At 37.8% G+C, this 12,716-nt stretch overlaps 1 protein-coding gene across 1 annotated transcript; it reads left to right on the top strand.

Annotated features, from left to right (window-relative positions):
• The first annotated feature begins 4,874 nt into the window (after window positions 1–4,874).
• Window positions 4,875–12,235, top strand: LOC106655798 (ankyrin-1-like). The gene is made up of 3 exons (XM_023461292.1): window positions 4,875–6,963; window positions 11,762–11,823; window positions 12,191–12,235. Exons 1-3 carry the CDS (start codon window positions 4,875–4,877, stop codon window positions 12,233–12,235), a joined length of 2,196 nt encoding a protein of 731 aa, XP_023317060.1.
• Window positions 12,236–12,716: the final 481 nt, after the last annotated feature.

Here is a 12,716-nt window from a genome sequence, read left to right as displayed (position 1 = left end):
AAGCTTTTTTTTCTATTTCCTCGGCTGAAACAACTTTAAGCTCTGATAACTCCATTGCTTTGCCGATGCCCAGTAAAGTAGAATCCATTGGATAATTTTCAATGAAATCTAGCTTTTCGAACTGTCCTACGATGTGTCGAACCTACGATGACTGTTTCACCTCTTTTCTTCCCAATGAAATCAATAACAAAACAAGAACAATTTTTTAAAAAGCAACAGTTGTCTGGAATTTGATTGCTGAGTTCATAATTAGCGAATTTTAATTTTTTTTACTGTTGAGAACATTCCAATGGCATACTTCTATTGATTTTTTGTAGAAGTTGAGGATATAATTCATTTTTTCCTTTTTTTCTTTTATTTGAAGGATAATTGTGCTCGTTCAATCTTCTATCAATTTGCTGCAGTGGTTTCTCATTTTTTCGCAATAGTTTTTTTAAAAATTTCATATTATTTTCAAATAAAAATGCACTGAATTCATCCAATGGTCCATGTATTAAATATGCCAAATGGATTAAACTATGGACGTTCCAAGTAGTGAATCCAGGAAATTGTTTTTTAAAATTATCAACAAATAATACTAATAGTTCTTTGGTAAATTCGTAATTTGATCTATAATATTCTGAATCGCATAAAATTCGTATAGCACAACTAAGGCAATTAAAATTTTGGACTAAAATTACAATATTGGCCATATCGCTGGATACGAACATGTTTATTTTTACACAGTAACATGATTAATACATGAAAATATCATTTTTATGGGGACTCCACTTCTTAATATGATTTTTAAGTACAACTTTGAATTCTACATCAAATTTTACATTAAAAACCATGATTCAACAATTTTTTCATATTAATCCCAGAAAATCAGCATTGCAAGCAGAATATGGTCAGAAAAAGAAAATTCAACTTTAAGACCCTGAAAATCCGATAGGGTTGGACCTAGAGAGCTGAAACTTTCAGGACTTTCACTTTTCAATGTACTCTTTAAAAGTACATAATTTGAGAAAAAAAATTTTTTTGACCATCACGCTAACTATGGCTTAGCCCATATGTACGTATGTCCGAAGCAAAATCTCGAAAATGTTACGGTGGATTGCATAAATTTCAATTGCATTCATTGTCGTTTGTAGTATTAATGAGACCAGAAAAAGGTTTTTAGCAATACACGGGAAAAAAAAATTTTTTTGTAAATTTGAAAAAAAATTTTTTTTTCATTTTTTTACGTATAATTGCCGGAATTATCACAAATTTTTTGTTGTCATCATGAGAGCAGAGCAGTCAGGCTTTAATTTAAGACCAAAAAAATAAAAATTCACTGAATATTTTTAAAATTAACGACTCGAAATGAAAAGTTGTTTTTTTTGCTTCCTCATAGAGGAAGCTCTGTGATAGGCTCGAAAACGAGATTTTGAACCAGACCTCGTAGGACAATTTTGTTTATGGGTAAGGCTCAGAATTTTTTAAATAAACCTGCGGTCGTATGTCACCGATCTTGACGCGCTTTTGGTATGTTATATTACATGGTAAAAAAGACCCAAAACCAAAATTTTAGAAAATTTTAGGTGAAAAAATTTGAAAAAATTTTTTTCAAATTCTTTGTCAAATTTTAATAAATTTTGACCGTCGCAAAATTTCGATTGGAGCTTCCTAGCTCATTCTAGAGCATAACAAAGATTCGAGCGAAATTCTGAAGAAATTTGAAAAATAATGTAATTGTGATGAACGTCTTCAGAATTTCGCTCGAATCTTTGTTATGCTCTAGAATGAGCTAGGAAGCTCCAATCGAAATTTTGCGACGGTCAAAATTTATTAAAATTTGACAAAGAATTTGAAAAAAATTTTTTCAAATTTTTTCACCGGAACCTCTGGGTTCCAGGAACCGTTTTTCATAAAAATAGCGTTTTTCAGCCATAGATGCTATCGCCTTCAATTAAAAAATTTGAAAAAATTCAAGGTTATGTATTTTGACCTGAAAAACAAGAAAAAAATTTTTCCAGATTTTTTAAAGCTTCGTATCGCTCTAAAGAAATTATTTTCGTAAAAAAGGGCGTTTTTCGGCTATAACCGCCAGAGTTGTGTCTGAAAAAATCTGAAAAAATTTGAGGTTATGTATTTTGATGCCAAAAATGAGTGAAAAAAAAGATCGGGCTTTGTATTGCATCGTAGCGCCGTGCATGAATTTTCAAATTTTTCAATGATTTTTTCTGAAGGCCTGAAGCACTCAAAAAATCTGAAAAAATTCAAGGTTTGGATTGTTGAAAAGTATTTTTGTGAATTTTTTCAGATTTTTTAATTGCTTCAGGCCTTCAGAAAAAATATAGATCGAAAATGGACGTTTATACCGGAAGTGGGGGGTAGGAGGGGGGAGGGGGTCTAAAATTTTGGTTTTGGGTCTTTTTTACCATGTAATATAACATACCAAAAGCGCGTCAAGATCGGTGACATACGACCGCAGGTTTATTTAAAAAATTCTGAGCCTTACCCTTATATATTTGTAAACTATATTCAATTCTCAACAAATGTCTGTATGAGTTTTTGTTTTCTCGGCCTTTTAACATAGAAATGTAGTGATGGTCCTGATGGTCGTGATATACTGGTAGTAAGGACACTAGACAGTGAATCAAAATTTAAAAATACGCATTTTCACGTTAGTAACCGATGCCTTTTATTAATATTATTTTGTATGAGGAAGCTCTTTGCCAATAAATTGGCAGCGGCTTTTTTATATGTCACGAGCTGCGTGAGTTACGGCACTTCAGGTAGCAGATTTATTGTTTATAAACATTTATGCGCTCGGCTACGCGGGTTACTATTCCAATATGCATTTTATTTCATTTAATACATTTTTCAAAATTAACCAGACAATTTTTTCTAATCATGTTTGATATTCAACTTTTTGAATCATTTGAATTGCGCGCCCGAGCACCATCTTGAATTCTTTCAAGACTGGGATCCCTGGCGCTGACTGACGACTGCCGACTGCCGAGTGTGGGCTCACGCCCACGAATTTCTATACAATCGCGCCGCCGACTCGCTGCAACTTGCCTTTCGAGTAGCAGCGGCTCTCAATTCAAGTTCAATAGTCGACTCATATAGTCGGACCTTCTTCGAGTGAGCATCTATTGTAAGCTCCGATTTAAAACCGCTACGTAATGGAAATAAAGTGTACAAATTCTCGTATCAACATAACTCAAGCGATATAGTTATTTTGTACCTTGTTTCTCTCGATCTCAGCAAACGGTGAACTCTACCTTTTCTACACTCCCTCTATAGCAACTCGAACGCGCAACTGTGGCGATATATGTATAGAGATATCGCCCACTTCTGAGGACCGAGGCCCAGGTACATCATCTACTAGGAGGAACCTCCGAGGCCCACCAGGAAACCACATTCATTTCCATACCGAGTACGTGGGATCTTTTTGTCATCGCCTCAATTATCGGGAATATTTGGCGCATCTCAGTGGCACGAGTGCACGACGAGAGAAAGTGTGGCCATGTGTAAGCTCACGTGATCTCGGCCTCTCAGTTACGGCCGCTCTATCGAACATTCCAGTACAAACGTCTATTAACAGTGTTTGAAATTTACAAATAATGCTTACAGTGATACTATGTCTGCCTTGGAGGAAAAAGTATTTTCAGTAATAAACACAGTTGAAATTGAATCTAGAAAGAATTGAAATTATTGCGTTAGACTTATTTACGAAAATCAGTATAAATCTTGATTCATTCCATTAACGCAGCGATCAATTGGCAGCATCAATCGTTGAAAAAATATTTACAAACATTTAAATAAAAGATTTAATTATATTTTAATTTCATATATGGAAATGATTAATTTATAAAAAAAAAATGTAAAGGTTCAATTGATAGTTTTCGTGAATTTTCGTGATAATTTAAAATAATTTATAGTCCATAATCAGGATTATTCAATTATCATGATTTCACATTGAAAACCTTATTCATATCATTTGACATGATTGATAGAGAAAAAAAAAATTATTTTATGAAAATTTTTATAAATTTATTTTCATAATTTTGAATCGCACGCTTCCGGTGGGTACCACTTTTAAGAGCACTGATGGGCAGCTGTGGCAACACACTACATGCTTGAAATTTTTAGTGAATAACTTCGACCGTGTGTTTTTTACTTTCTAATATAGATTCTAATATAACGTATGTCTATAGTAGCCAGTACTCGTTACGACACCGAAGCGCAAGCATCGAGCGAAGATCGCTCCCATCGCGCAGCAAGTGATTAAAAGTGAAAATATTTTACATTATTACAAGTGATTGTGCATTGTGCGCGACATGGCTCATATCAAAGAAATCAACTGGAGAGAATTGAAGAGATTACGAAGTGAGTGCGATTGGGATATCGAAAACGAACGACTCGAACTTCTTCGTGAACTCGTTGATTTATTCGGCGAATGGTTCTTCCGACGTCCATATCCAAATCTTCTGGACTTCTTTCATCCCAATGAAATTGATTGGCTAATCTCGAAGGTTATAGAGAACTGGACGAAGCCACACTATGGAGAGAATAAACTACAAAACTTCATCAATTTTATTGTCAGAACCGGTTACGAAGACCCGCTCTTAGAAGACTGGGGGCCACCACGTGCGTTGCTTCGCACTACACCGGTGCATATTGCGCACAGACACAATTGCCTCTTCCTCAAAGATCAATTATTTCAAATTTACAACAAGTGTGACGTGAATTACACCGACGAATCGGGCCTCTCCCACTTCCAAATTGCCTGCGAGTGGGGATTCACCGAGGTCGTGTCAAAATTTCTCGGCTTACGTCACGATCCCAATTGCTTCGCGCTACACTCGGCGCTGGAAAGCGGCCACGCGTATATTGCCAAAATGTTGCTAAGAAGTGGCGCCGATCCAAACTTAGCCATCGAGGCGGACGGATCGACGCCTTTGCACGTCATCTGCCGGCGCGACTTTCGCGATTCTCGAGACCTGGTGAAGTTGTTCGTCGAGACCAGCGAGGACGAATTGAATCGAGAGGTGCAGATAGACGCCCGGGATAAGTCGGGCAAGACCCCGTTGCATGTGGCTCTGGAGCGCGACCTTCAAGCGGTGGCCGAATCGCTGCTGAGGAACGGCGCCAACCCGAATGTGCCCGACGCGGAAGGAATGACACCTCTGCACATTTATTGCGCGAGACGCGTCGACGCGTTTCACTCGATGGAGGCATTTTTGGCCATCAACGACAAAATGTATGAGGACGTCCAGCTCGACGCGCGAAACAATCTGGGATACACATCGTTGCTCTTGGCTATCGAGCGCAGGCACCACCAAGCGGCTCTTATACTGCTGAGGAGAGGCGCTGATCCGAACATAGCCAACGACGACGGAGTGACGCCGCTGCACTTAATCTGCGAAAAAGTCTTCGGCGACGCAAGTTTGCGAATCGAACTCAGCGAACGTTACCCGTTACAGATCGACGCCCGGGACAAGTGGGGCAACACACCCCTGCACCGTGCCGTTGAATACGGCAATATCGTTATGGTCGAATTTTTGCTGAGAAGACGCGCTGATCCGAACATAGCCAACGACGACGGAGTGACGCCGCTGCACTTAATCTGCGAAAAAGTCTTCGGCGACGCAAGTTTGCGAATCGAACTCAGCGAACGTTACCCGTTACAGATCGACGCCCGGGACAAGTGGGGCAACACACCCCTGCACCGTGCCGTTGAATACGGCAATATCGTTATGGTCGAATTTTTGCTGAGAAGACGCGCTGATCCGAACATAGCCAACGACGACGGAGTGACGCCGCTGCACTTAATCTGCGAAAAAGTCTTCGGCGACGCAAGTTTGCGAATCGAACTCAGCGAACGTTACCCGTTACAGATCGACGCCCGGGACAAGTGGGGCAACACACCCCTGCACCGTGCCGTTGAATACGGCAATATCGTTATGGTCGAATTTTTGCTGAGAAGACGCGCTGATCCGAACATAGCCAACGACGACGGAGTGACGCCGCTGCACTTAATCTGCGAAAAAGTCTTCGGCGACGCAAGTTTGCGAATCGAACTCAGCGAACGTTACCCGTTACAGATCGACGCCCGGGACAAGTGGGGCAACACACCCCTGCACCGTGCCGTTGAATACGGCAATATCGTTATGGTCGAATTTTTGCTGAGAAGACGCGCTGATCCGAACATAGCCAACGACGACGGAGTGACGCCGCTGCACTTAATCTGCGAAAAAGTCTTCGGCGACGCAAGTTTGCGAATCGAACTCAGCGAACGTTACCCGTTACAGATCGACGCCCGGGACAAGTGGGGCAACACACCCCTGCACCGTGCCGTTGAATACGGCAATATCGTTATGGTCGAATTTTTGCTGAGAAGACGCGCTGATCCGAACATAGCCAACGACGACGGAGTGACGCCGCTGCACTTAATCTGCGAAAAAGTCTTCGGCGACGCAAGTTTGCGAATCGAACTCAGCGAACGTTACCCGTTACAGATCGACGCCCGGGACAAGTGGGGCAACACACCCCTGCACCGTGCCGTTGAATACGGCAATATCGTTATGGTCGAATTTTTGCTGAGAAGACGCGCTGATCCGAACATAGCCAACGACGACGGAGTGACGCCGCTGCACTTAATCTGCGAAAAAGTCTTCGGCGACGCAAGTTTGCGAATCGAACTCAGCGAACGTTACCCGTTACAGATCGACGCCCGGGACAAGTGGGGCAACACACCCCTGCACCGTGCCGTTGAATACGGCAATATCGTTATGGTCGAATTTTTGCTGAGAAGACGCGCTGATCCGAACATAGCCAACGACGACGGAGTGACGCCGCTGCACTTAATCTGCGAAAAAGTCTTCGGCGACGCAAGTTTGCGAATCGAACTCAGCGAACGTTACCCGTTACAGATCGACGCCCGGGACAAGTGGGGCAACACACCCCTGCACCGTGCCGTTGAATACGGCAATATCGTTATGGTCGAATTTTTGCTGAGAAGACGCGCTGATCCGAACATAGCCNATTATTATTATTATTATTATTATTATTATTATTATTATTATTATTGGCAACAATTGTTCCTAAAGCAGAGTAAACTTAATAACCAAGTATATAATTTAAGTTCGCTCACGATTTTTGTATGAATAAAATAATTTTGTCGATCTTAGTGAGCCAATTGTATATGTTTTTTTCAACGATTTTATTGTTAGAAAAAAACATATACAATTGCCTCACTAAGATCGACAAAATTATTTTATTTAAACTTAATAACTATGATTAAATACTATTCTTGTATATTAAATGATAAATTAATCAACTTACGTATATTATTGAAAGGATATAGAAAAACAAAATTTTCTTATCTTACCGAACATTTTTATAATAAAATTTGTTAGAATATGATATTTCCAAATAATTGTTTTATGAATTATAATATTATTAATTAATTTAAATAAATTAGTATATTTCATTCAATGAGTAAAAACAATACAAATGAATATTCTTTGAATTTTTTAGTATTATATTATAATTTTTAATTTTATCGCGAAAGATTTCATATAATTCAAACTTATTCAATTCAATATTTAGCACGTGTTAAATGTTGAATACACTTGATAGAGGGATGATTATTATTTTTTAAGTAACCCAAAACGTTTCCTATTCTCCAAACAACCTAGGGATTTTCACAATAGCGAAGAAATTAATAACAGTGAAATACTTTACTATTTAAAAATTGAATATATTTGTTATATACCCATTGGTACTGGGTAATAACTTTATTATTTTTAATTAGATATTATTTCTGTTGTTGGCTGAGTGGGGAGGGAACATGAAATAAAGTGTACCACGCTCAAGTGAGGTTTACACACAAGACTTTATTACAAGAACTTAATACTATTAAACTAAGCTTACAAATTAGTTCGGCCGATTCTTGTCGATCTGCAGGGCTGGAAGCGCCGTCGGGTCGTTACGGTCGTGGCTGCTGCTGGGATGTTGTGCTGCTGCTGCTTGGCCGTCGGTCGCGGCTGCCTAGGCGGTGCATTGAACTGACGGTCGTGGCTGCTCGGCTGGTGGTGGCGAACCTGCTACTTGTCCGTCGGGTATATGGCTGGTGCAAGCACTCACTCGAGCTTTACCGTTCGCGAATACAATTGGTCACTTTGACGCTTGCGCTGTATAATTCATAGTTACTCGTTATGCGTGTTCGATTACAAGTCCGTTAAATATCGCGGAGTCGCTATTACAATATTTAGATCGGTCGCGCACAGAGCTTCGCCTTACTCGACTGTATGAAATGATCTGCCCAGAGGCCTAATTTTTGGGCTCATTATTTATTAATTTAATCATGCATCTTTTGGCGGGGGAACGTCTTGGTACTTTTCCACAAGTCGCAAATCTACAAACTATTTCGTCACTTGTTGACTTGTTTTGCGCAAGACAAAGATGTGCCCAATAATTATCTGGGGTCAAAGACCCCGATAATTTGTGTTCGGCTTGCACACACACGCGAGTACACATACACGGGATATATACGCGTGTGGGATACATATACGTGTGGGATCGACCTGGCGCGCCGGTGTGCGTTGGCCGCTTACATTTACACACACATTCATGCGACAGCGCTTGCCTGTCTCTGTGTTCGTCTTACACACATGCCTCTTTACCCGCCAGATCAAGCGTCATACGTGTTAATTTGACGGTCTTATTTTAATTATTATATTTAAATTTTACTATACTTAACGCTAGGTTATTGGTATATAACACATTCCAACTAACTATTTTATAATAGCTTGTAAAATTTTACAACAATAGCATGAATAGTTTCAATTTTGCATCTACGTACAATTTCTTGACGTCAAGGTATAAATGAGATTTAACTGTTTCAAAGTTGAAAACTAAGGGTCTGCGAACATGTATTGTATTCTAAGCAATCCTTACCCTTAAATTGCTAGTTTTATTTTCGCGCCCCAGTTTTATTTATTAAATAATACGGCAATGGAAGCGGTACCTCCTTGCATCAACCCGTCAACAAGTATATTTTACCAATGCTGTTGATACAAATTGTTTTTTTTTTTTAAATCGCGATAGCTAGATGCTACTTTGGCATCCTCTTGGAAAACTCACGATTTTATATATATTTTATCTAAATCAAGAGTCGAACACATCAACGATGATAATTCAAACCCTTTACTTAAAAAAAAAAAAAAAAAAATCTGCGAACATGCATTCAAGACGAGACGAGACGAGAAATTTTAATTCTCGTCTCGACTGCCGAGAATCTCGACGTATCGAGAAATGATACGAGAAGTCGAGAAATATTACGAGAAGTCGGGAAATTTTATTTTTTCTAGTTTCTATAACTTTATTTGATAAAATATATTAAAATGATTAATTATAATTAATAATACATCAAATTAATGGTAAAACAAATAAATAATTAATTATATGAATAATTCAATAAGTTTAAAATTTTCTTTACAATAAGCTTGTTGCTCAATGTGTTTCGATATAGACGAGGAAATAAAGCATTAAAAACGGCCAAATCTCCGATCTTTTGAACAGTAAGTCCGATTGAGATGCGATCTTCGGCATTCGATTCGGGAGAGCGTCTAGGAATTTCGTGAACAAAACTTATGAGGGACAAATGAAAATTTGCACCCTGTGGGTGAAATAAACGCATTTCAGGGATGCATCTTGAACTCACGACTTGGTCAATATGTGTATTTTGCTAAATATCGGTAAAAATGAGTCTAATTTCTGCACTCGGGGGTTTTTGGGGTCGCTGAACACGAATATCACAACGAAAATGTACTACCATGTACCTGGGGCCCAGGGCGGGCCCTATATGGGGTAAATTTCCTCCGTGAGCTCTGCCGCACGGCATTTTTTGGCCAAATCAGTCAATTTCTAACTCGCTGTAAAAGTATCAAAACGTACCTAAAAAAATAACTATCTAATAGATTCTATGGTAAATTTCCTCAGCTTTTCGATGGTGACATTAGATTTTCAAAAATTTTCCATTTTCACCCGGAAAATCGTCATCAAACATTTAGAGCTCAATATCTCGAAAAACGCCACTTTTTTGCTTTTTTTGTTCCAATCGAAAGATGAGGTCTTTTTACATCGGGTATGGTAGTTTTCAGAGTGTATTTTTGATGAAAACTAAGGAAAATACGGAAGGTTTTAGTTAGCGCTCGGCCGCTCGCCGCGATTTCCAGCCTTGCGCGGCTCACTGTAACTTGTAACTCGCTCGTATGACAATGGAAAAATAAATAAACATGTGAATTTGATAGGAAATTTTCTCCGCTTTCTCATGGTGTAGTCGGATTTTCCGATAATTTTCATTTTCACCGGAAAAGGAAGAAAATAGACCTTCAAGTACACTTTTTGCGATACGGAGCCTCGAAAAATCTGAAAAAAATTTTTTCTTGTTTTTTTCATCAAAATACATTATCTCAAATTTTTTCAGATTTTTTAATTGGAGGCGATAGCTTCTAGGGCCGAAAAATGCTATTTTTAACAAAAAAAGGTTCCTAGAACCCGATGCTTTCGGTGAAAAAATTTGGAAAAATTTTTTTTGAATTTCTTGACAAAATGTAATAAATTTTGACAGTTTCAGAATTCCGATTGAAGCCTCCTAGCTCAATCTAGAGCATCAAAATAGTTTTATCGTTTCTGAATGTCTTCAGAAACCGTCTTCAGAAATTTGCATTAATCTTTGTCCTGAAAAAATTTGAGATAATATTTTGATGAAAAAAACAAGAAAAAATTTTTTTCAGATTTTTCGAGGCTCCGTATCGCTCTAAAAAAATTATTTTCGTTAAAAAAAGCGGTTTTTGGCTTCAAAAGGTGCGTTAGGTAATCTGAAAAAATCTGAAAAAAATTGAGGTAATGTTTTTCAATTATGCGATAAAAAACTGAAAAAATTTCCGAGTACTACATCGGCTCATATCGCCGTATCTCGATTTTTTGAATTTCTAATGATTTTATCTGAAGGCTTGAAGCACTCAAAAAATCTGTAAAAATTCAAGTTTGTTTGAATTATCGAAAAGTATTTTTATGAATTTTTTCAGATTTTTTAATTGCTTCATGTCCTCAGAAAAAATATAGATCGAAAATGGACGTTTATACCGGAAGTGGGCGGTAGGAGGGGCGAGGGGGTCTAAAAATTTTTTTTTGGGACCTTTTTACCATGTACTGTAACATACCAAAAGCGCGTCAAGATCGGTGATATACTTACTGTATAACCAATATTTGTTTTCGATCTGCTCTCCGATACCGTTCAATAAGAATTTTTATTATTAATAAAAATTGGACATGCAGTACCCCAATCGCGATCGAAAACCCGGTGTCATGGTGCTTAATATATAAAAGTTCGATAATCGTCGAAGACGATAATCCTGTGGTAAAAAAAGGGATGAAAATTCGTTTCATGTGGCCAGAGGATGATGATCCTAAAGCTGAAATTTTTGTGGGTCAAATTCTTGAAATTTCAGGTAAGCGCTTTATTTTTCATGAAGATAATTAAAAAAAAGCTGTGTTGAGAGGTGTGAATAAAAAGAATCTGGCGGCCGAAGCGTACACAAAGCACAGGCTCGCGCATATTTAACTTAACCAACTACATATTCAATCTTTACAAACGCATTTTGTTCTTCGCGCATGGGAGATTGTGTTACATTTAGGCTAGGTCGTCGCCATTTACTAGACAGATTCTTGAAATTGAATAGAAAATGATAATTTTTAATTATTTGAATTTTTGCAGACGATGAACAATTTTTAATCGACAAGAAAGATGCCTTAGTTACCGAGTATGAAAGAAGAAATGTAAGAAAAAAAAGGGAAAGGAAAAGCTCACCATGTACCAATCTCAATCAAGGTTTTACCGAGCAATACCGAAAAAAAATAATAAAAAAAAAAATAAAGAAGATAACTTATCCAATAAAGAAATACTTGATGAAATACTACAATCTTCGTCACCCAATCTGAAAACTAATGTAAGCTGCCCCAAATGCTTAAAATATGAATCTATTTTTGAAAAAATGAATAAATATCAACGAGACATAATAGAAATCAATTCATCGCTGTTGTCTTATATTTCAAATGTCGGAGATATATCATCGGTGAGTTAAATTACACTATATACTACGGTAAAATTGTTTACATTCAATATTTAATTTTTATTATATTTTAGGAGCTAGAAAATATCAAAACTCCAAGTATTGAAGAAGATGTTTGATTGAGAAAAAATCGCCTAAATTCGTAAATAGTACATCAAAACGAAGATCTTATAACATGCCTTTGCCCGAGGCAAGAGCAGAGGTGAGAGAAATTATTTTTTTCTAAAGTTATCCTTTAATATATAGCCGATTCTCTGTGAAATCGAATGGCCAAAAATTTTTTTTTTCTGCAAATATGAAAAACTTGCTGTTTCCGATGTCAGAAATGTCCCCAAATTTTATTAGAATTTTTGGGACCATCTATCACTCTTTTTCAGGGGCCCGAAGTTGGCCATTTTAGGGTTTTTTTGAAATTCATGAAAAATCACAAATATTCAAATAATTCCTGGATTAGGGTAGAATGATTCAAAAGTAAAAGTGCCCAGCAACTTTTTTGTTGGAAATTGTCCAAATTTTCAGAAAAAAAATATGCCAAAGTGATTGGAACAATCTAGGTAAGTGTAAAGCAAAAAAACTGCCAAAGGGACATAAATGATGAAA

The sequence above is a fragment of the Trichogramma pretiosum genome, unplaced genomic scaffold (assembly GCF_000599845.2).
Source record: "Trichogramma pretiosum strain Unisexual culture from Peru unplaced genomic scaffold, Tpre_2.0 scaffold49, whole genome shotgun sequence".
Taxonomy (NCBI): Eukaryota; Metazoa; Arthropoda; class Insecta; order Hymenoptera; family Trichogrammatidae; genus Trichogramma; species Trichogramma pretiosum.
The sequence above is the reverse complement of the archived record's forward strand: the minus strand, read 5'-3'. Positions and strand labels throughout refer to the sequence as shown.

Bases quoted from the DNA above. Each gene is read 5' to 3' on its own strand.
- LOC106655798 (XM_023461292.1), top strand. From the start codon at position 4,875: ATGTTGCTAAGAAGTGGCGCCGATCCAAACTTAGCCATCGAGGCGGAC. The intron at 6,964-11,761 runs GCAATATCGTTA...GAATTTTTGCAG, and splicing joins GCACCGTGCCGTTGAATACG to ACGATGAACAATTTTTAATC. The intron at 11,824-12,190 runs GTAAGAAAAAAA...ATTATATTTTAG, and splicing joins CCGAGTATGAAAGAAGAAAT to GAGCTAGAAAATATCAAAAC.